Here is a 20,453-nt window from a genome sequence, read left to right as displayed (position 1 = left end):
GAAAGCCTACCTTAGGCACTTGGTTTTCAGACTCAAATAAATACTTAGTGAAATAAAGCATAGTTAGGATAAGACAAAGCTAGGGGTGTTGGCACACGCTTGCAATCTCAGTTCTTGGGAGGCTAAGACCAGAGGGTCACAGGTTCGAGGACAGTCTCAGCAACATAGACTCTCAGCAACCTAGCAAGATGTTGTTTCAAAACAAAATCAGACTGGAGGGCAGCTTAGAGGTAGAATGCCCCTGGTTTCCATTTCCAGTACCATACACATACACAGAAAGTGTATACACACAAGTATACACACAAACACACATACACACACATATATATACATATACATACATATATGTATTTTTTTTTTTGGTACTGGAGATGGAACCCAGAGACATTCTACCTCTGAGCTATACCTCCAGCCCTATTTTTATCTTCATTTTGAAGCAGGGTCTCACTGAGTTGCTAAGGGCTTCACTAAGTAGTTGAGGCTGCCCTCGAACCACGATCCTCCCGTCTCAGCCCCCCGAATGCTGGAATTATAAGCGTGAGCCACCACGCCTGGCTACAAAAGGATGTTTTAAATACTGAGTATTGGACCCAGGGACAGTCTATGTCTGAGCTACACCGCCAGCCCTATTTTATTTTTTATTTGAGAACAGTCTCACTAAGTTGCAGAGGGCCTCGCTAAGTAGTTGAGGTTGGTCGCAAACTTAGGATCCTCCTGTTTCAGCCTCCTAAGCACTGGGATTAGGAGCGTGCTCTACCACGCCTGGCTGATAAGACATATGTGTGTTTATTTAATGAATACTGAGAAGGAGTGCACGTAAACAGCGCAGCGCACATGGGTGTGGACACCCTAGCCTCCTGCACCAGGCGGCCCACGCTGTCCCCAGGACTTAGGTGTGGCACACCAGGGGTGCCCTCTGCTCTTGAGGGTCCTAGTCAAGTCCTAAGAATAGAGTCAGGGTCATTTGGGCAGAGTTTGGGAGACTGTGAGCTTGGAGTCTGGGATCTGGGGATGGGGAGCTTCCTTTGGCTGGTTTGACCACTGACCCCAAGGAGTAGGTCATACCTGGGGCTGGGCAGAGGTGAAAGCCCTGTGGCAGTGGGCTCTGGCAGAGGTGACCTTGGTCTTGGAGGTCTGCACCGCGTGCTTGGGTCCCTGGGGGGTTTTCTGTAGCGTGAGTGTGTGCAATCCTGGCTGTGGCCATTTGCTGTGGATCTGCCTGTGAACACTCTTGTGTAGGTATGCTGGTATACTTGTGTGTGAGCTTTTCTTAATTCAGTGGTTCTCAAAATGTAGTCATCAGACTTCTAAGCCCTCCTGAGATTCTTTCAAGACATAACTGCTGTTAGCCAGACTTGGTGGTGCACACTTGTAATCCTAGTACTTGGGAGGCTGAGACGGGAGACAGCCTCAGCTACTTAGGCCCTCCACCACTTAGTGAGACTGTTCCAAAATACAGAATATTAAAAGTAGGGCTAGAGTGTTGCCTGAAGGGCTTCATTATGTTGAAAGGCATCTTGATATTACGGTACCTGAGAGGTGCTGCTAAGAGTGTACTCAAGGTCATACTGATGGTCATGAATTTTAAGAAAACAGCAAAAACTTTCCCGTTGCAGTTTTGCCACCAAATGTTTCTGTTGTTCCTCAACCTTATCAACTCTTAATAGAGTGAGATTAAAAATTTCTTGGCAAATTTTTTAACGGTATCCTGTGGTCTTGTCTTCTGTTCTCTGGAGAGACTGGGCACTGTATCACATGCTTCCTTGTTAAGTGTCTGCTGGGGTAGGTCTGCTCCCTTTTCGTGTGTGTGTGTGTGTGTGTGTGTGTGTGTGTGTGTGTGTGTTTCGGTACTAGGGATGGAACCCAGGGGCATTCTACCTCTGAGCGACACCCCCAACCCTATTTTTTATTCCTTATTTGGAAACGGGGTCTCCCTGAGTTGCAGAGGGCCTCACTAAGTAGCTGAGGCTGTCTGTGAACCGCGGCCCTCCTGTCTCAGCCTCCCGAGTGCTGGGGTTACAAGTGTGTGTCTCCACGCCCGGCCGTGTGCTTTCCTTTTGGCTTGTAGGGTCACTCTGTCTCTTTTGGTTATCGAGCTTCTGTCAGATCCGTGTTTTAAGCAGTTTCCCCATACTGTCTATTTATCTGTATGTTTGGACGATAGTGAGTGTATTAAAACTGTTGGGTTTGTCCGTCTTCGCTTTACATTTGGTCTCGTTTTGTGTTTTGTTTAAAGACTTTTTTCCTACCCCTAGATTTTGAAGATTGTGTGTGTGTGTGTGTGTGTGTGTGTGTGTGTGTGTGTGTGTGTGTGGATTATAGCTAGGGACATTCTATCTTTCAGCTATACCCCAGTCATATTTTATTTTATCTTGAAACAGGGTCTTGCTGAGTTACTGAGGGCCATGATAAGTTTCTGAGGCTGGTTTGAAATGTTTGATCCTCTGTCTCAACCTCCCTAGTACTGGGATACAGGCGTGGGCACCACACCCAGCTCTAAACTCATGGTTTTGAATTGATGCATATTTCTTTTTTTGGGGTGTACTGGGGATTGGACTCAGGGGCATTCTGCCTCTGATTTACATGCTCAACCCTATCTTATTTTTTCTTTTGAAATAAGGTCTCAGGAAGTTGTGGAGGGCCTTGCTAAGTTGCTGAGACTGGCTTTGAACCTGGGATCCTCCTGTGTCCACCTCCCAAGTACTGGGATTACAGGCTTGAGCCACCTCGCCCAGCTTTCTTTTCTTTTTTCTTGTGTAACCGTTGCGCGTCTCTAAAGGTCTTGCTTACCACCACTCCCATTGTTCCCGTTCTCCTTGGGGCCGTGGTGGTTTAGCTTGCAGCGTATGTCTTGCTTTTCAGAGCATGGGTATTTTCTGGCTGTCGTCTTGGTATTGATTTCTGGCTGATCTCTGTTTGGAAAGCGTGTGAGTTGGCTGTGTGTCCCACCAGGTGGTAGGAGCAGCGTTCTGATGTCCGCCGGTCAGCACATTATTCCCCTGATTTAAATCTTCTAGCTCTGCCAGGCGTGGTGGCGCACGCTTGTAATCCCCACGCTTGGGAGGCTGAGACAGGAGGATCGCGCAGGTTCGAAGCCAGCCTCAGCTACTTAGTGAGGCTTTCAGCAACTTAGTGAGACCCTGTTTCCAAAAAAAATATATAAAAAAGGTCTGGGAGTATAGCCTGGAGGTAGAAAGCCTCTGGGTTCCACCCCCAGTACCACCAAAAAAACAAAAAAAACCCTTCTAGCTGTGTCCTGAGCTTACCCTACTCATGTGCATGCAGTTACTTAGCGAGGGGTGTCTTATTTCCTGCTGAGATGCCGGAGTCATCTTTTTCTCCATTTTCGTTAGTGTTTTTGTGTGTTGGGACCCTTTCCTGCCTCGCACCCTGTTTGCCCGGTGCCAGGGCCTTGCCAGGGCCTCGTCTGGAGCTACCTGGCTGCTGTGGTTTGGGGAACTGAACAAGTTCTGGCCACATGCAGATCACCTAACGACTTTGGACAAACCTGTTTCATGGAAGGCCACGCGGGCTCCGAGAGGGCTGTGGCGTGCAGCCGCGGGGATCAGTCTCCACCGCCTGGCCCCGCACTCGCGTCTGGTGGTGGGCCCTGCATGGCGGTCTTTTGAATATGAATCTTTTTATTCACTTACTTCCAAGACTGATTTCTCTTTTCTCTCCAGCTCTTTGAAGGGTTGAAGGCATTTCGAGGGGTGGATAATAAAATTCGAGTTTTCCGGCCAGACCTCAACATGGAGAGAATGAACCGGTCGGCGCGGAGGGCGACACTGCCGGTACGTGGGCTCAGCACTTCCTTCCGGTTGCGTGGGTCACTCTGAGCTCGCTGTCACCAGAGCCGTTCTGACAATTAGACCCATGGTCTTTACCAACCAGAGGAAGATTGGAGTTCTTTCTGATGTACTTTACCTAGTAAGGTAAACGTCCAGGGATGTCTCCAATACATCGGGCGGTTCCACACTATTTCTGCTTCCATATGTGCGTCTGGGGGATTAATGTGTATGTGGCTGATGAAACGAGGAAGAAATATCTCCAACGAAGATGAAATATAAAGTGTGTATGGAATTATACTCTTGGAAGTGGAAAATGTGGTCCTCAGCGTAGGTATTTGGGGGGTATTTTACCCAATTGCTTTAGACACTAGCAAATATAAGTGATGTGACTATTTTATCCCCAATTTTGTTTTTGGAGACAAGGAAAAAGTACTCCATAAAAATGGTTTCTCGTGGCCACTGCACCCGGCCTATGAGGTTGAGGCAGGATTCGTCATGGGACGGGTCGGGTTTAGATTCAGGTTCACATGTGGGTTTTAGGTGGCCAGGTGTCCTGGGTGTCTGAGACGTGACCGTCCCCTCTGCACATCTGATCTCCAGGGACTTGGCCCAGGTGTTCACCGAGGGCCGAGGGCAGCGGGCGCCTTTTGGAGCCTGGCTCTTTCCTCCTCTGCCCGCTACCGCCCCTGAAACCCTAATGGAGCGGCCGCAGAGACCTGGGGTACATTCTCTGGATGAGGACCAGCTTCATTCTACTTCCGATGATGGTGGGTCCCTGGGAAGGAGGGGACGTCACTGTGCTGGCCTCGGCTCTGCTGCCCTTGTGTGCCCTTGGTTCACATTTCCATACCTCGAATCACAGCAGTGAGCTTGGTCAAGAAGGCATTTCCTCAGTCCTTCTTTTGTATGGGGAAAGAAGACTCAGGCCCAGGGCGGTTAAATGACTACTTACCCCATGTCACCCAGGTTAAAGGGACAGGGTAGAAAAATTAAATCTAGTTTTCTGATTCCTAGTTAGATTCTTTTTTCACTAAATTTAGTAGATTTAATCTCTGGACATCTGTACCAGAAATCCAAGCAGATGATACGGGATTGGTAGCACCATGTTCTGAAGCCTGGCTACCTTGATGGCTCCCAAACAGGCGGTCCTGAGGTCACCAGCTCTGCCTAGTTTCTGGGGCGTTTCCACCTGGGAGAGCCCTCGGGCCTCCACAGGGAGTGGCAACTACTTATTATACAGAATGTCACCTATCTGAGACATGAAACTCCTTTTCTCCATGGAAGTAAATTGATCTTTGCTTTACCAGTTTCCCTCCTTCCTTTCTTCCTTTTCCTTCCTTCCTCCCTCCTTCCCTCCCTTTTGTGTGTATGTATGGTTCTGGGGATTGATCTCAGGGGCATTCTACCTCTGAACTATACTCTCAACCCTATTTTATTTGGAAATGGGTTCCCTGAGTTGCCAAAACCTTTGCTAAGTTGCAGAGGCTGGCCTCAAACCTGTGATCTTCCTGTGTCAGCCTCCCAAGTACTGGGATCACAGGTGTGCACCACCATGCCCAGCTTTATTTATTTATTTATTTGCATCTTTTGAAGAACAGAGATGTTAAGTTTTAAATTAGTAGATTTCATAAAATTTCTTTTCTTCATGATGTTTTATCTCTTAAAATCTCTTATCTTAAAGTCATAGATATTCTCTGTTTTTTTTGTTTTTGTTTTTGTTTTTTTGGTCACACTTTGTATAAACTCCAGCTATGATGGATTTTTGGATAAGGTAAGAGGTGAGAATTTCTTAATCTTTTTCATATAGTGGGTTCATAGAACCACAATTTTTGTGCGCATGTGTGTGGGAATTCCGAGAAAAATGTCATTTGGGTTTATTTTGCTTACTTTTATGTATTTACTTATTTTCTGGAGAGCAGAGAAACTTACCTCCATCTGGAGTTTATTAGGATCACGGTCTGAGGCAGCATCGCAGGTGTGTGAAGCTCGCCCCGTCCAGCTGTGGGAGCTCCTGGCACGGCCGTTGTTTGGGGTGCTGGGAGTCACTGTCATCCTTATCCTTCTTCTTCTAGGTGTTCGACAAGGAGCAGCTTCTGGAGTGTATTCTGCAGCTCGTGCAGCTGGATCAGGAATGGGTTCCCTACTCCACCTCCGCCAGCTTATATATTCGTCCCACGTTGATCGGAACGGAGGTACAGACTCACCCTATTTTGGGGTATTTTGGTGGCAATTTAACTTTGTTCATTCTTATTTGAATTTTTTTTTCTTTTTTTTTAATTTTATTTTATTGGTGCACTGTATTCATACATCATAGTGGGATACAAACTTTTGTAGACATACATGCACACATCGCCCAGTCAGCCCCCACCCGATTCCCACCCCATTCCCTCCCCATCCCTCCTTCCCATGCTTGGCTTAGTGGTTGACATCTAGTATTATAGCAATTTATCCAAAATTAAAAATGATAATCTCACATAACAGTTTCATTTGTCTGATACCAAGCTTTTGATGATTTAAAGATAACATTTCAATATTTCTTTTTGCTTTATTTCTTACCAGAGCATATTTTTTTCTATTTTTTTAGGTGAAACTATCATATATTCATATATTTATTTTTCAGAAAAAAATCTATCCTAATATGGAATATGGATTCTAGATACCCAAAATGATCTTGAAAAAGAACAAAGCTAGCAGATATATATTTTCTGATTTCAAACCATATAAAGCTACAATAATTGAAACAGTGTAGTACTGTTCTAAAGGCAGATATATAAACCATTGGAGTTAAATACAAGCCTAGAGCTAAATTCTTCCCTATATTGTCAAGTTATTTTTGACAAGGTTTCCACGAACATTTGGTGGTGGAAATAATAATCTTTTAACTAAATATTGTTGAAAAATAATAATTACATGGAAAAGAATAAAATTGGACCCTTATCTAATCCCACATACAAGTATTAACTCAAAATAGATAAAAGACCTAAATATAAATCTTGAGACTATAAACTTTTAGAAGAAAATCTGGGTCATAAAACCTCACAACATTGAAATTGGCAGTGATTTCTTGGTTATGATTTCAATGGCACAGGCAACAGAAGAATATACAAACTCCCTAAAAAATAAAAAAAAAAAATATTGTATATCCAAAGACAATGTAAACAGAGTTAAAAGTTACTAATAGAATTGGATAAAAAATTTCCAAATGCTATATCTGAAGGTATATTAATATTCCAACTAGAAATCCTAAAAATTAACAACAATAAAGGCAAACAATACAATTTAGAGATAGGTAAAAGACTAACATAAATAATGAATCTCCACAGATAACCAATCTTAGTTGTCTGTTGGATGGAAAATCTTGTTTCTCTGGTTCTGGTGAGTGTTACCTATTTCTTCTTTGTAGTTAATCTCTTTGAGTATTTTCTCTAGTGCTGGTTTTGAAGACATAAATTCCTTCAGTTTCTGTTTGTCATGGAAGCTTCTTATTTCTCCATCTAATTTGATAGAAAGTTTTGCTGGATAGGAAATTTTTGGCTGGAAGTTGTTTTCTTTCAGAGTTTGGAATATGTTACTCCAAGCCCTTCTGGCTTTCATGACTTGGTTTGGGAAGTCTGGAGTGATTCTAATTGGCTTGCCTCTGAATGTCACTTGGCCCTTTGTTTTTGTTGCCTTTAAGATTCTCTGCTTGGCTTCCACATTGGTCATTTTGACAATTATGTGGCGTGGGGATCCTCTTCTCCGATCCTGTCTAAAGGGAGTTCTATAAGTTTCCTGGATCTGTGTATCAACCTCTTGCTCTATATTTGGAAAATTTTCTGCTATTACTTCCTTGAAGAGATTGTTGATCCCTTTGGTTTCACTTTCTTTTCCCTCCTCTATTCCAATTATTCTTAGGTTAGCTCTCTTAAGATGGGCCCATATTTCTTCAATGTCAGATTCCTGCTGTTGGATATTTTTTTCTAGATTAGAAACTATGCGTTCATTTTTGGATTGCTCATCTTCTAAGAGCGAGATTCTGTTCTCCATGTGGTCTAATCGGTTGTTTGTACTTTGAATTGAGGCCTTTACTTCATTAATTGCATCCTTTATCTCTTTTTGGCTCTCTCTGAGTTCTTTTCGAAGCACCTCTATTATTTCTACAGTTATTTTCCTGATTTGATCTTCTAGAAATCTCTGATTTTCTGTTTTATCGGGTTCTGATGTTGTGGGGTTGTGCGCATTCATTACTCCAGTGTTATTCCTCTTTCCCATGATTTCGGAAGTTTGTGCCTTCTCTGGGTCACTATGGCTTCACTTAAGGTGCTCTGGATCTCGAGTCTGTATTATCTCAGACCCCACTACTCCTTTACTGGGTTGTATCACAGAGTCTCCGACCCAGAGAGTCGATAGAGGCTGCTTTAAACTATGGGGGGGTGCCAGGTTGCACGTTCTCCTATGGTGTGATATCTCTGCCACCACCACTCCCTCACTGGGTCAAGTCCCAGGAGGTACAGTACTGGGATTTCTCCTCTGTGGCCCGCAATTTGACTCACTGTTCTTGAGTACGCAGATGTAGCTGTACTGGACTTGGTGAATTCACTGCTGCTGCCGCCGCCGGTGGCAATATGGCGCCTCTGCCACGCCCTCGGCCGTGAGGCTGGCGTATTTTTTCTTCTCTGGTTTTGATTTCTACTCTGAATCCCTGCAGCGTGTGCTGAGCTCGGCCACTGGGAGCTTTAAATGCTCTCTGCGCCGAAAGATCCCGCCTGGCTGTTCCGCAGCGGCTCACCTCGGCTTGCTGTAGCCGTCCGTTGAGTTAGCCGCTGCCGCCGGCAGTATGGCGCTGCTGCTGCATCCTCGGGCGCGTGTGTCTCCTCTGTGGCCCTGAGCTCTGTTCTCAGTCCGCTTTCTCTCTGGAGCCTGGTGGTTTTTTGTTTTTCTGGTGATGGTGTTTTCTGGCTATGAAAGGCGCTGGTTTTGTGGTAATGGAGATTGGTTGTTAGCGGGGCTCTTAAGCCCCGCTTTTCTCGGTCGCCATCTTCCTCTTATTTGAATTTTAAGGTGTACTTTAAAGCAGCCCCCAAAGAATCTTTGAGTCTTTACTCCTGACTGTCGAGAGTGGGGGTACCAAGCATTTTCTGTGAGCCGGGTGTGGTGGTGTGCACCTGTAATCCCAGCATTCGGGAGGCTGAGACAGGAGGATCGCGGTTTGCAGACAGCCTCAGCTACTTAGTGAGGCCCTTTGCAACTGAGACCCTGTTTCAAAATAAAGAATAAAAAATAGGGCTGGGGGTGTTGATCAGAGGTAGAATGTCCCTGGGTTCCATCTCAGTACCACAAAAAAGAAAAAAAGAAAGGAAGGAAGGAAGGAAGGAAGGAAGGAAGGAAGGAAGAAAGAAAGAAGGAAAATGCTTTAGATGTGTCCTATAGTGTGCATAAAGACATACGTTCAGTGACATCCTCACAGCTTACACGTGGGCTGACAGACTGCTTGTGTGGGGGAGGAGAGATGGCAGGCGTTTCTTAGGGGCTCTACAGACTGTATCAGAACCATTTATTGGGACAGGGAAGAAGGATGGTTTTTGTTTTTTGGAGTGAAAATGAATAGAATCAGAAGGTGTGTGTGTGTGTGTGTGTGTGTGTGTGTGTGTGTGTGTGGTACTGGGGATTAAACTCACGGGGCATTCTACCTCTGAGCTAAACCCCAGCCCTATTTTATTTTTTATTTGGAAAGAAGGTCTCCCTAAGTTGCTGAGAGCCATCCTGAGTTTCTGAGGCTGGCTTTGAATCTGTAATCCTCCTATCTCAGCCTCCCAAGTACTGGGATTACAAACGTGTGCCACATGCCTGGCTTAGAACCAGAATTTTTTGATGCAGGCTGTCTCTCTCTCTGGAGATGGACCAGTTTCTCCCTTGAATGTGTATTTCTTACTTTACCCTAAAAGACATCTCTCTCTTGAGATTGCCTGCATTCCCCCTTCTGTGTGCTTCTCTTAAATAATCTGGGGTGGGGTGTGAGGGTTGAGGATGCAGGAACCTGAGCCAACTAGGTAGTTATATGTGCAAATCTAGCATTGCGGGGAGAACTCGGTATTTGTGCTAAGGGCCCTGTTGGAAGCCTCTGTGGGAGGAACTAGAGGACTCGCTAGGAGGCAGGCAAGGGCCAAGGCCCGAGTGTCTGCCTTTAGGACAGAGGGAGGAGGCTGCCTGGTGGAAAGGAGAGCGAGAGAGGCTTAGTGTACAGACGCGGCGGGAGCTGCTGTGGCAGACACCGCTCGGGCAGGCGGGAGGGCTGCCTGCAGTGGCAGCCGGGAGCTCTGGCTTCTTGCCGGTCTTGGGTGTTGCCGGCCTTGGGTCTTGAGCATTTTGGGTGAACGCATGCAGGGGAGTGAAGGAGCTGCCAGAGAGCTCTGTGTGGGCGGGCGGGGGTGCTGTGTGGCTGGGCGTCCATCTGCAAGACAGGTGCCAGGGTCAGAGCCTGAATTGTCTACACCATGAATTTTATTTTAAGCCTTTGATACAGGGCAGAGTAGTTCTGGGGCTGAACTGTAAAATCTTGAGCCAGTTGTTGGTTTTGAGCCTCATTTTTCCCGATATATTTATTATTTGTTGTGGTACTGGGGATGGAACCCAAGGCTATTTATTATAGCTTTGAGCTACATCCCCAGCCGCTGCCGTCGCCGCCGCCGCCTCCTCCTCCTCCTCCTCCTCCTCCTCCTCCTCCTCCTCCTCCTCCTCCTCCTCCTCCATATATATACATACACACACACACACACATACTGAGAATGGAACCCAGGGACATTCTGCCATTCTACCTATTTTCTTTTTTATTCTTGTTTTGAAACAGGGTCTCACTGAGTTGCAAAGGGCCTCACTAACTCACTAAGCAGCTCAGGCTGTCCTCAAACCACGATCCTCCTGTCTCAGCCTGGGATTACAAGCGTGCACCACCATGCCCGGCTCTTTCTTTCTTTTAATAGTACTGGGAATGGAACCCAGGACTTTGCCTGTGCTAGGCAAGCATTCTTCCACTGAGCTATATCCCCAGTACTTTGTATTCTATTTTGAGAATGGGGTCTTGCTAAATTGCTGGGGCTGACCTTGAATTTTCCATCTTCCAACCTCAGCTTCCTGAGTAGCTGGGAGGACAGTATACACCATGGTGCCTGCCCACAGAGTTCTTCTCAGGGGAAGACCATCCATTTGAATGACACGGAAGGTCAAGGGTGACTAAGCTGCTACCCATACCAGCACCTACAGTACTTCTAAGACCTGAGTGGGCCTGGCTTAACTTTCAGAAAACAAAATGTTAGTACACATAAACACACTTTCTCTCAGCACTGAAAATGTAGCCTGTAATTTACCTGCTTGCTAAGTATAAAAATATTGCTTACAGGTCAATGGAAATGCTTTTTCTAGAAATTGATTCATGCATAGACTTCAGGCTCTCAATACTGCCACCTAGTGGAACAATTGCAAGTTGACTTGTCAGTTAAAACCGGAAAGGAAATAATCAAGTTGAATTTTTTTTCCCTTTTGGTGCTAGACACATATTCTACCACTAACCTACACCCTCAGTCCTGAGAAAAGTGAAATTTATCATGGGAGAAATTTTTCATGAATAAAAAAATTAAATAAACACACATACAATTTTCATGATGATGAACTGTTGTTACCTCTTTTTTTGGGTGGTACTGGGGTTTCTGGAAACCCTTCTGCCTCTGGTCTACACTCCCAGACCTATCTTTGATTCTTTATTTTTATTTATTTATTATTTATTTATTTATTTATTTTGGTGGTACTGGGGCTCCTGGAAGCCCTTCTACCTCCGGCTACACTCCCAGACTTATTTTTGATTCTTTATTTTATTTATTTATTTATTTATTTGGTAGCACGGGGGTTCCTGGAATCCCTTTTGCCTCTGACCTACACTCCCAGACCTATTTTTATACTTTTTGATTTGGAAACAGGGTCTCTTACGCCAGCGCGGCTGGCTTCGAACCTGCGCGATCCTCCTGTCTGCACCTCCTGAGCGCGGGGATGACAAGCGTGCGCACCACGCCCGGCTTGTTACCTCTTAATGTGATGCAGGAAATAGAGTTGTTCCAAGTGAGAAGGTCCAGCCATTCACAGCACAGCCAGTGAGGCGCTATTATCTGGCATGGTGCTGTGCACCTGAATCCCGGCACTTGGGAGGCTGAGATGGAGGATGGCAGAGTTGAGGCCAGCCCTGGCAACTTAGTAGGATTCTGTTTCAGTCAGTTGTGGTGGCGCACACCTGTAATCCCATTACTTGGAACACTGAGGCAGGGGGATTGCAGGTTCAAGGACAGCCCAGCAAGTAGTGAGACTCTCATCAGCCTAGTGAGTTCCTGTTTCAAAATAAAATAGGGTTAGAGGTGTAGCTGGACTGTACAGTGCCCCTCTGGGATCAGTCCCCAGTACCACACACACAAAAGTTCTATTTCAAAATGGAAAATGAAAAGAGCTGAGGTAAAATGCCCTTAGGTTTAATTCCCCCAAGATATTTTTTTAGTACCAAAAAATAAAATGTTAGCTCATCCATAAAAAAAAGTTATATTATTCAGAAACTTAGAAGTTGCCCAAAAGGTAAATCCTTCTGACTCTACCCAGCATACTGTATCTCTAAATTGTACTGGGAAATTTCTCTTGATTTGTATCACAAGCCACACTCTTGTTCTCTGGTGTTGCACAAAGGCGGGGTGGCGTGACACCCTTCCAGGTGCTTGCTGCTGGGGCCCCGGCGGGTACTGGACCAATTCCCAGAACAGGCTGGGAACAGGGCAAGCAAACAGCCCATTTTACCTGCACCCGAAACCTGGGTTGTTCTGTTCCCCTTCTTAATTCCCCGTCACCTCAACCTAGTGCGGTGTCCACCCAGCCGGGCACGGCGGCCTATGCTCCCGGGACTTGGGAGGCCGAGACGGGAGGACTGCAGGTTGGAGGTCAGCTTCAGTATCTTAGACCCTGTTTTAATGTGAAATATACAAAAGCTGGGAGAGTAACACAGAGGGAGAGTGCCCTTGGGTTCAATACACACAGGCACACAGACATAGACACAGACACACACACACACACACACACACGCGTGCGCTCTACATCTACCCTCCAAAATCCCATTAGCAACAGCCTTTGACATCTGTGCTCTTCCTTCCTCTGAAACCCTCACTTGGAAAGCAGAGAGAAATGAACCGTATGTACACATTCCCTATGTTTTCTCCGTAAAGGACCCTAAGCAGCCCTGCTTCACTGGACTCTAATCGGCCGGCCCCTTCCGGGAGAGGTACAGGCCTCCTCTGGACTTGAAGGTGGCGCCCACGGTTAGCATTACGGATGTGTGTTCTGGACTTTGTTGCAGTCTTCTCTTGGAGTCAAGAAGCCCAGCAAAGCCCTGCTCCTTGTCATCTTGAGTCCGGTGGGGCCTTACTTTTCAAGTGGAAGCTTTAATCCCGTGTCCCTGTGGGCCAATCCGAAGTATGTCCGAGCCTGGGAAGGCGGCACTGGGGACTGCAAGATGGGCGGGTAAGTCGGTCTGCCCGTCTAAAGGGCGAGTCCTTCCTGATTAACACATATCCTGGTGTTTAAACATGTGTGCTCATCTTCTGTGTCCTGTCTAGTTTTCAGTGTTTTAAGCAAGGTAGTTGAAGGATACCGGTGGCCCTTCTTAGGGGGAGACACTGGATGTGATACCCATGCCAGAGAACCACAGGGGTGAGGCAGGATTCGGGGCCGCCCGCAGCCCACTCGCCTTGCGGGGGTGCCTCTGCATCGCCGGCATGAGCGGCCACACCTGCTGCGACCTGGCCGAGGCAGCCCGCTGTGGCTCTGTCCAGCTGGTCTCTGGCCATCTGGAGCTGGCAGGAAATAAAAGAGCAATTAAGGTGTTGGACAGGCTCAGGGGTGGACTTGGCTGTGACTTGGGACACCCCATGGGTGGGCAGTTAGCTGGGTGAGGCAGCCCAGCCGTCTGTCCGGTTGTGACGTGAGAGTCTGCTGGGCCCTGGGAAGCACAGACTCCAGGTCAGAGAGAGGAGCCACGTGCTGCCTGTGTATCACCGTGGCCCCTTCTCCTCCCCCAAACCCCACGTCTAGACGCTGCTGTGCTGGTGACCAGGCCTTCAGCAGGGAGACTTGGGGCAGTCCAGGCCCCAAATGTGGCACCGCTCCTCCGGTGTCAGTCCCAGCAAGCAGACGCAAAATGCACAGAGACAGGGCACGTTGGGCACCTGTGACTAAAAGAGGAGGTCCAATGGAAGACAGTGGAGAACCGCAAGAGCAAATGGGTGTGGTGGGGAGGATGGAAACTGAGGATGACAGGTGTCAGAGCGCTGTAGTAGATGAACGCATCAGCTTGGATGGGCTTCTCAGTAGATGGGATGCGGCCAGCGAGGGAGTGAGCCTGGGTGTGTGTCTGCAGAAATTTCCAATTAAGTACGAAGAGAAAAAAAAAAGGGAAATGTAACAGTGAAGGTAAAACCTGTATGGCGAGTGGAAAAACTGCAACACAGACATACTGGAACACCAGAAGGAGAAGAGAAAATGAAGAGAAAAGTCTGTTCTAGTAACGACTGAGGATTTTCCAGAATTAATGACGGAAAACACACTCTGGGTACAGTAGGCTTAAAAATCACCAAGGAGGTGTGCACGCCTATAACCCCAGTGCTTGTGAGGCTGAGACAGGAGGATTGTGGGTTCAGACAGTCTCATCAACATAGCAAGACCCTGTTTAAAAATAAAAAGGGCTGAGGGGTATAGCTTAGAGGTAGAATGCCTCTGGGTTCAATACCAAGAAAACAACAAAAAATACCGAGCAGGATAAATATCAAGAAATCAAATAATCATCTTTAGGCTGCGAAAAATCCTGAAGACAAGGTAAGGAATCTTCAAAGGAGCAGGGAGAGGAGAGTGTTTGCGTACCTAGGATCTGTGAGAGAGTAATTGTGGTCAGGAGTTATGAGAATGGGGGAGTGGAGTCAAACAGTCACAGCAGTGAAGTTTAGGAAGAATATAGATAGAATCTATGGGGATAAAATTGTTTATTTTCTATTTTTCTTTTGTGGTGCTGGACATTAAATCCAGGAGCATTCTACCTCTGAGCTACACCTTCAGCTTCCTATTTTATTTTTTTATTTGGAAATAGGGCCTCATTCAGTTGCAGAGGGCCTCACTAAATTGCTGAGGCTGGTGTTGAACCTGTGATCCTCCTGTCTCAGCCTCCCAAGTACTGGGATTATAAGCATGTGCCACCACGCCTGGCTTGTTTATTGTTTTTAAGTGACCTCAAAGAGGACTGTTTGTTTAAAGTCATCGCAGGAATAATGTACTGAGTGATTATAATGGAGATCTGGTCTCTAGGCTCAGCCTCAGAATCACAAGGCTGTATGTGCAGATTGATATGGGAGCAGGTGTTGATATTTGTGTACAAGAGCGAGTCCTAATATAAACTATAACCCCTGTTCCACACTTTGTTTGTCTATTGATTGGTGATCATGGGCATTGAAGCAGGGGCATTCTACCTCTGAGTTACACCCCAACCCTGTTTTATTCTTTTATTATGAAACAGGATTTCACTAAGTTGCTGAGGCTGGCCTTGAACCTGTGACCGTACGGTCTCAGTCCTCCAAGTACTGGGATTGCAGACGTGCACCCTATGCCCGGCTCCCGTACCACACTTACTGGGAGACAGTAATCGTAGAAAACCCAGGAGGCAGTTGGAGCAGGGTACATGGGAACTTGCCTTTGCTCAGTTTTTCTGACTATCTTAAAAAGTGCTCCCCCTGAGCTTGGGAGGCGGAGACAGGAGGATCACGCAAGTTTGAAGCCAGCCTTGCTGGCTTAAGAGACCCTGTTTCCAAATAAAAATATAAAATAGGTCTGGGAGTGTAGCCTGGAGGTAGAAGGGTTTCCAGGAACCCCAGTACCACCAAAAAAAAAAAAAAAAAAATGTGTTGACTCTGGCCCACGTGGACTTTGAACAGAGGGGTTGACTTGAAATGCCTAGGACGGGAAACTAGAGCATTTTCGCTGATAAATCCAAGTGGCACTGCAGGAAGCAGGAAGCAGGTTGACTCCTAACTTACATGCCTGTTGCTTCCAAGACATGCTACAGCTCTCTGCTGCGTGTTTCCAGTCTGGAAGGGCACAGGGGTCTAAATGAGTCTGCACTGAGCCCATCCAATCCAGTCAGTGGGTGTGTGAGTCAACCGTAGATTTGTGTGTTATTACTTTCCTAAGTCTAATTGAGCCAACAGCTGCCCTCCCGGCACCGGTTAGGACCTGTAATCCACTGGTATTTTTAAATAGCCTGTGATTCTCATGCTCAAGGAGCTTCTGCTTAGAAAGTCTGCTTGGTGAGTTGGAAGAAGGGAGAAGTGTATTTTATTTTGTCCTTAATTCTAAGATCATCTCACTATTTTGAAGGCACTAAAGATGTTAGCCATGTGTGCGTGTGTGCACTCGTGCGGAGCCGAGGATTGAACTTAGGAGCTCTTGCATGCTTGATAAGCATCCGACCTCTGAGCTAACCCAAAGCCCTGGTTTTTGTTGTTGTTGTTGTTTTTTGTTATTTTTTTTTGTGGGTCTGGGGATGGAACCCAGGGGCATTTGACCTCCAAGTTATATCCCCTGCCCTATTTTTTTATTTTTTATGTTGAAACAGGGTCTCACTAAGTTGCGGAGGGCTTCACTAAGTAGCTGAGGCTGTCCGCAAACCGCCATCTGCTGGTCTCAGCCTCCCAAATGCTGGGGTTACAAACGTGCGCCACCACGCCTGACTAAGCCTGTTTTTTTTTTTTTTATTTTATTTTAAGGGAGGGTTTCTCTAAGTTATCCAACGTGGTCTCAAACATGTGATCTTCTTGTCTCTGCCTCCCAAGTACTGGGATTATAGGTGTGTACCATTGTGGCTACTTGTCACTTTTATTTAGCTAATTTACACTTTTATTTAGACAACACTGTATTATTATTATTATTATTATTATTATTAATTATTATTATTTTTTTAAATTTTCAGTTCTGGAGATGGAACCCAGGGGCATTGTACCTCTGAGCTACACCCCCAGTCCTATTTTCTGTTCTTTTTTTTTTTGCAGGTCTGGGGATGGAACCCAGGGGCATTTGACCTCTGAGCTACACCGCCTGCCCAGTTTTTTATTCTTTATTTTGAAACAGGGTCTCACTAAGTAGCTGAGGATGGCTGCAAACCGTGATCCTCCGGTCTCAGCCTCCGCCTCCTGAATGCTCGGATGCTGGGATAACAAGCGTGCCCCGCCACACCCGGCTCAACAGTATTATTATAATGAGCATGAAAGAGGTCATTCCAAAGGCCTGAGCGGGCCGTGGCAGACGCTTCCATACTGCTGTGTAGAGGCTGGGGTTCCCGCTTTGCTATTGTGTACTTCTGGGATTTCATGGTCCAGGGGTGGGTCAGTCCCCAGCCCAGCTGGTCTTTTGATGGTGCTTCTCAAACGTGTTTGCCAGTGCCTTCTCAAGTCCAAGAAAAACAAGGTAGTCCCCAGAGGTTAGGAAGACAAGCTAGCATCGTATTTCTTTGAAGACACTCATGTTTTATCTAACGATTCATCTAATTTTTCTACTGTATTATAGCCAGTAACTTTAAAGATATTACAAATGACAGAGCCATTGAACGATCTGGTACATGCCTTTGATTTAAATAACCCAGGATGGGTGCTTTGGATTGAGCTTACAGAATACTTTTGGGTTAAAATCAGGATTTTTACTTTGCCCCACCTTTGGAGATTCGAGACGTTTTGGGCGTGCCAGGCATTTTCAGAATGGAATAAGAGGTCAGAGACCGCGGACTCGGCGCTCCGCTGCTCGTTCTGGCTGCTTCTCCGAGCCTCAGTTTCTCATCTGAGCCCTAAATACAATGCTAATGGCTAGCTCAGTATTGGTGTGCGTGTAAAGGAAGCCATTTCTGTAAAATTCTTGTGTGTGTGTGTGTGTGTGTGTGTGTGTGTGTGTGTGTGATGCTCTATTTTAAGTCAGCGAGTTACCTCTGTTCTGTCATTACTTTCCACGTTACAATCGCAAGATTTTGTTGTGCTCTCAGGCAGATGAACACAATTAGATCATTTAGGTTCTGATGAGTTTTTACTTCATGTTATAGAGTAACCAGGGCGTGCGCCCACACACACATTTATTAAAAACAGTGTTGGCTGTATCTGCATGAACTAAAGACTTGAAGGGGTTGGATCGTGGAAGGAGGTATGTTGGGGTGACATGGACTCACAGTCAATATGTCGTTATGTTTTCCCTTTCTTTAAAGGAATTATGGCGCGTCTCTCTTTGCCCAATGTGAAGCGGTGGAGCACGGGTGTCAGCAGGTTCTGTGGCTCTATGGAAAGGATCACCAGATCACCGAAGTGGGAACTATGAATCTGTTTCTCTACTGGATAAATGAAGATGGAGGTGAGTCATTCAGATTTCAGCTTGTGCTATTTTTCACTCATTGTCAGTGGGACTGGAAAGACAAGAACTAGGAAATTAGAACAAGGCGGTAGGTAGCACAATTCTAAATGTAAAGAATATTATATTTTTTAGCCTGGCCTGGTAGCTCACACCTGTAAGCCCAACACTTGGGAGACTGAGCCAGGAGGATTGAGATCTGAGGCCAGCCTCAGCAACCTACCGGGGCCTTCAGCAACTTAGTGAGACCCTGCTTCAAGATGAAAAAGGGCTGGGGGTGTAGCTTGGAAGTAGAATACCTCGGGTTCAATCCCCAGCACCAGAAAAAAAGAAATAGTCTCACTTTTTTTTGTGTGTGTGGTATTGGGGATTGAACCCTAGGTCATTCTACCTCCGAGCTACACCCCCGAGCCCTATTTTTTGTTCTTTTTATTTTTTGAAGCAGGGTCTCACTAAGTTGCAAAGGGCCCCACTAAGTAGCTGAGGCTGGCCGTGAGCCTGCCATCCTCCTGTTTTGGCCTCCCATGTACTGGGATTACAGGCATGAGCCACCACTCCCAGCAAAAAAGATTATTCCTATGTCTAGAAACCGGAACTTCCTTGCTATTTCTACTTTCCTGAATGCTCATTCCCTTTCTTTGCTATTTTTTAAAATTAGTTGCCGGAGGCCAGAGAGGTGCAGTGAAGGGTGGAGGGTGCATATGGCTTTGAGTTGAGGGGCCCAGAGCGGGGAAAACGCTTATTCTTTTCTTCCGCTAGCATTTGACAGTCACAGAATCCGTCCCCACGGTTTCCACCAGCGTGCGTCCCAGGGCTCATTTCTCTGAGCGAGGGCACAGGACGGAACTGACGTGAAGCAGGGTTTCCCAGTCCTCGGCGGCCTCTGCACTAAAACCGGGTGTGTGCACCCTGCAGTGGCCCCTGTTGCTCTTAAGGTATTTGGCTACAAAAAGCGCAGAGTGATGATTGAGAGTTGCCGGATTCGGAGCTGTGTACTAGGATAGGGCCCCCATTGAACTCTGTACGTGAGTAGCAGGTGGATTCCTGTCTTATAACCATCTGTGCCCCCCTCCCTTCAATGCCCCCCAAACGGACACAACCCCAAACAGAAGCATAGAAGCAGGCCCACTGCTGAGGTGCAGCACTGGCCTGATTCCTGGATAGGAGAGCTCAGGGTGCAGACACCATCTGGATCAGAGCTTCATGGTTCAATCTAAAAAAAATAAAAATAAAAACAGGAATTGTGTTGCTGAGAAATTCCACCTTACCCAGACAAGAGTCACAGAGCATTTCTACCAAGGCCTTTAAATGTCAGTTAAAACCAGAGAATTTGTCTTCTGCCTCTTGCAAGACATGTAAGAGGTTACGGGTGGCCTTCATCACACTCGCTCCGGGTCACTGTCGGTCCGATGTGCCCCTGCAGCTGAAGGGCGTTCACCCAGCAGGTCCAATAGCATTTCAAAGTGGGTGGAATAAATGCTTGGACGGCTCTGTGAGAGAAGAAAGTAGAATGTCTGAGGTAGCCTCACACTAAAAACAAACCCACTGGTTCACGTGGCGTGGCTTTCAGAAAGCACACAGGGCAGTAGGTGGAAGACTTGCCAGACTCTGGTTTCCACAGACTTGGCGTGCAGCAGGGTGAGCGGGGATTTTCCGTGGTGGTAACTGCCATCTGCCTGTCTACCAGCTCACCGCCCTGGGACCGCAGGCGTGGACAGGGCAGTGGCGAGCGCAGGGCGCCCTGGCGGCTGCTGGTCCTGGTGTGTAACTCGTCTCCAGCCCTGTGTCAGGCACACACCCTCTTGCACACTTCTTTTTCACTCGAGGAGTAGTTTAACATATACTTACTGGTCGCCATCTGAACAAATAATTGTATCATGTCGTGGGCTCTGGAGATGCTCAGAAAAACAAACAGCGCTGCGGCTAGGCTCGCGGCGGTTTGAGAGAGGACAGCCGTTCATTCCAGCTTGGCCGTGAGCCCTCTTGGACAGTCCCCTTTGCACAAATCCCATTCTCAGCATGGATGTCTTTGAGCCCTTAATCGAGCTTGTAAACTCCCTCCCCTGTTGGTCCTCGGCCCTCCCCATCGCCCTCTTCCCCCTTCACAATCTGATACACTATTCAAAACAATAATTGCTGCCTCTGCCTATTAGAACATAAGTAGGGCCAGGTGTGACGGCACTTGCTGTAATCCCAGTACTCGGGAGGCTAGGATGGGAGAATTGCAGGTTTGAG

The 20,453-nt window shown here is 46.7% G+C and overlaps 1 protein-coding gene across 9 annotated transcripts in view; it reads left to right on the top strand.

The window, feature by feature from the left end:
• The window catches only part of BCAT1 (branched chain amino acid transaminase 1), a gene marked incomplete at its 3' end in the record, with an annotated part of 38,468 nt that overhangs the window by 6,115 nt on the left and 11,900 nt on the right, over positions 1-20,453 (top strand). For 4 of the 9 annotated variants that reach the window (XM_080706499.1, XM_080706501.1, XM_080706500.1 and 1 more), the window contains 4 exons: positions 3,684-3,794; positions 5,864-5,983; positions 13,150-13,313; positions 18,079-18,221. In XM_080706499.1, coding sequence (XP_080562625.1) covers positions 3,684-3,794; positions 5,864-5,983; positions 13,150-13,313; positions 18,079-18,221 — 538 coding nt within the window. Of the gene's footprint in view, positions 1-3,683; positions 3,795-5,863; positions 5,984-13,116; positions 13,314-18,078; positions 18,222-20,453 lie in introns of all 9 variants that reach the window. The other 5 variants (XM_080706506.1, XM_080706502.1, XM_080706498.1 and 2 more) reach the window with 4 other exon arrangements.

Source organism: Muscardinus avellanarius (assembly GCF_963383645.1).
Source record: "Muscardinus avellanarius genome assembly, chromosome: 11".
Lineage (NCBI taxonomy): Eukaryota > Metazoa > Chordata > Mammalia > Rodentia > Gliridae > Muscardinus > Muscardinus avellanarius.
The sequence above is the reverse complement of the archived record's forward strand: the minus strand, read 5'-3'. Positions and strand labels throughout refer to the sequence as shown.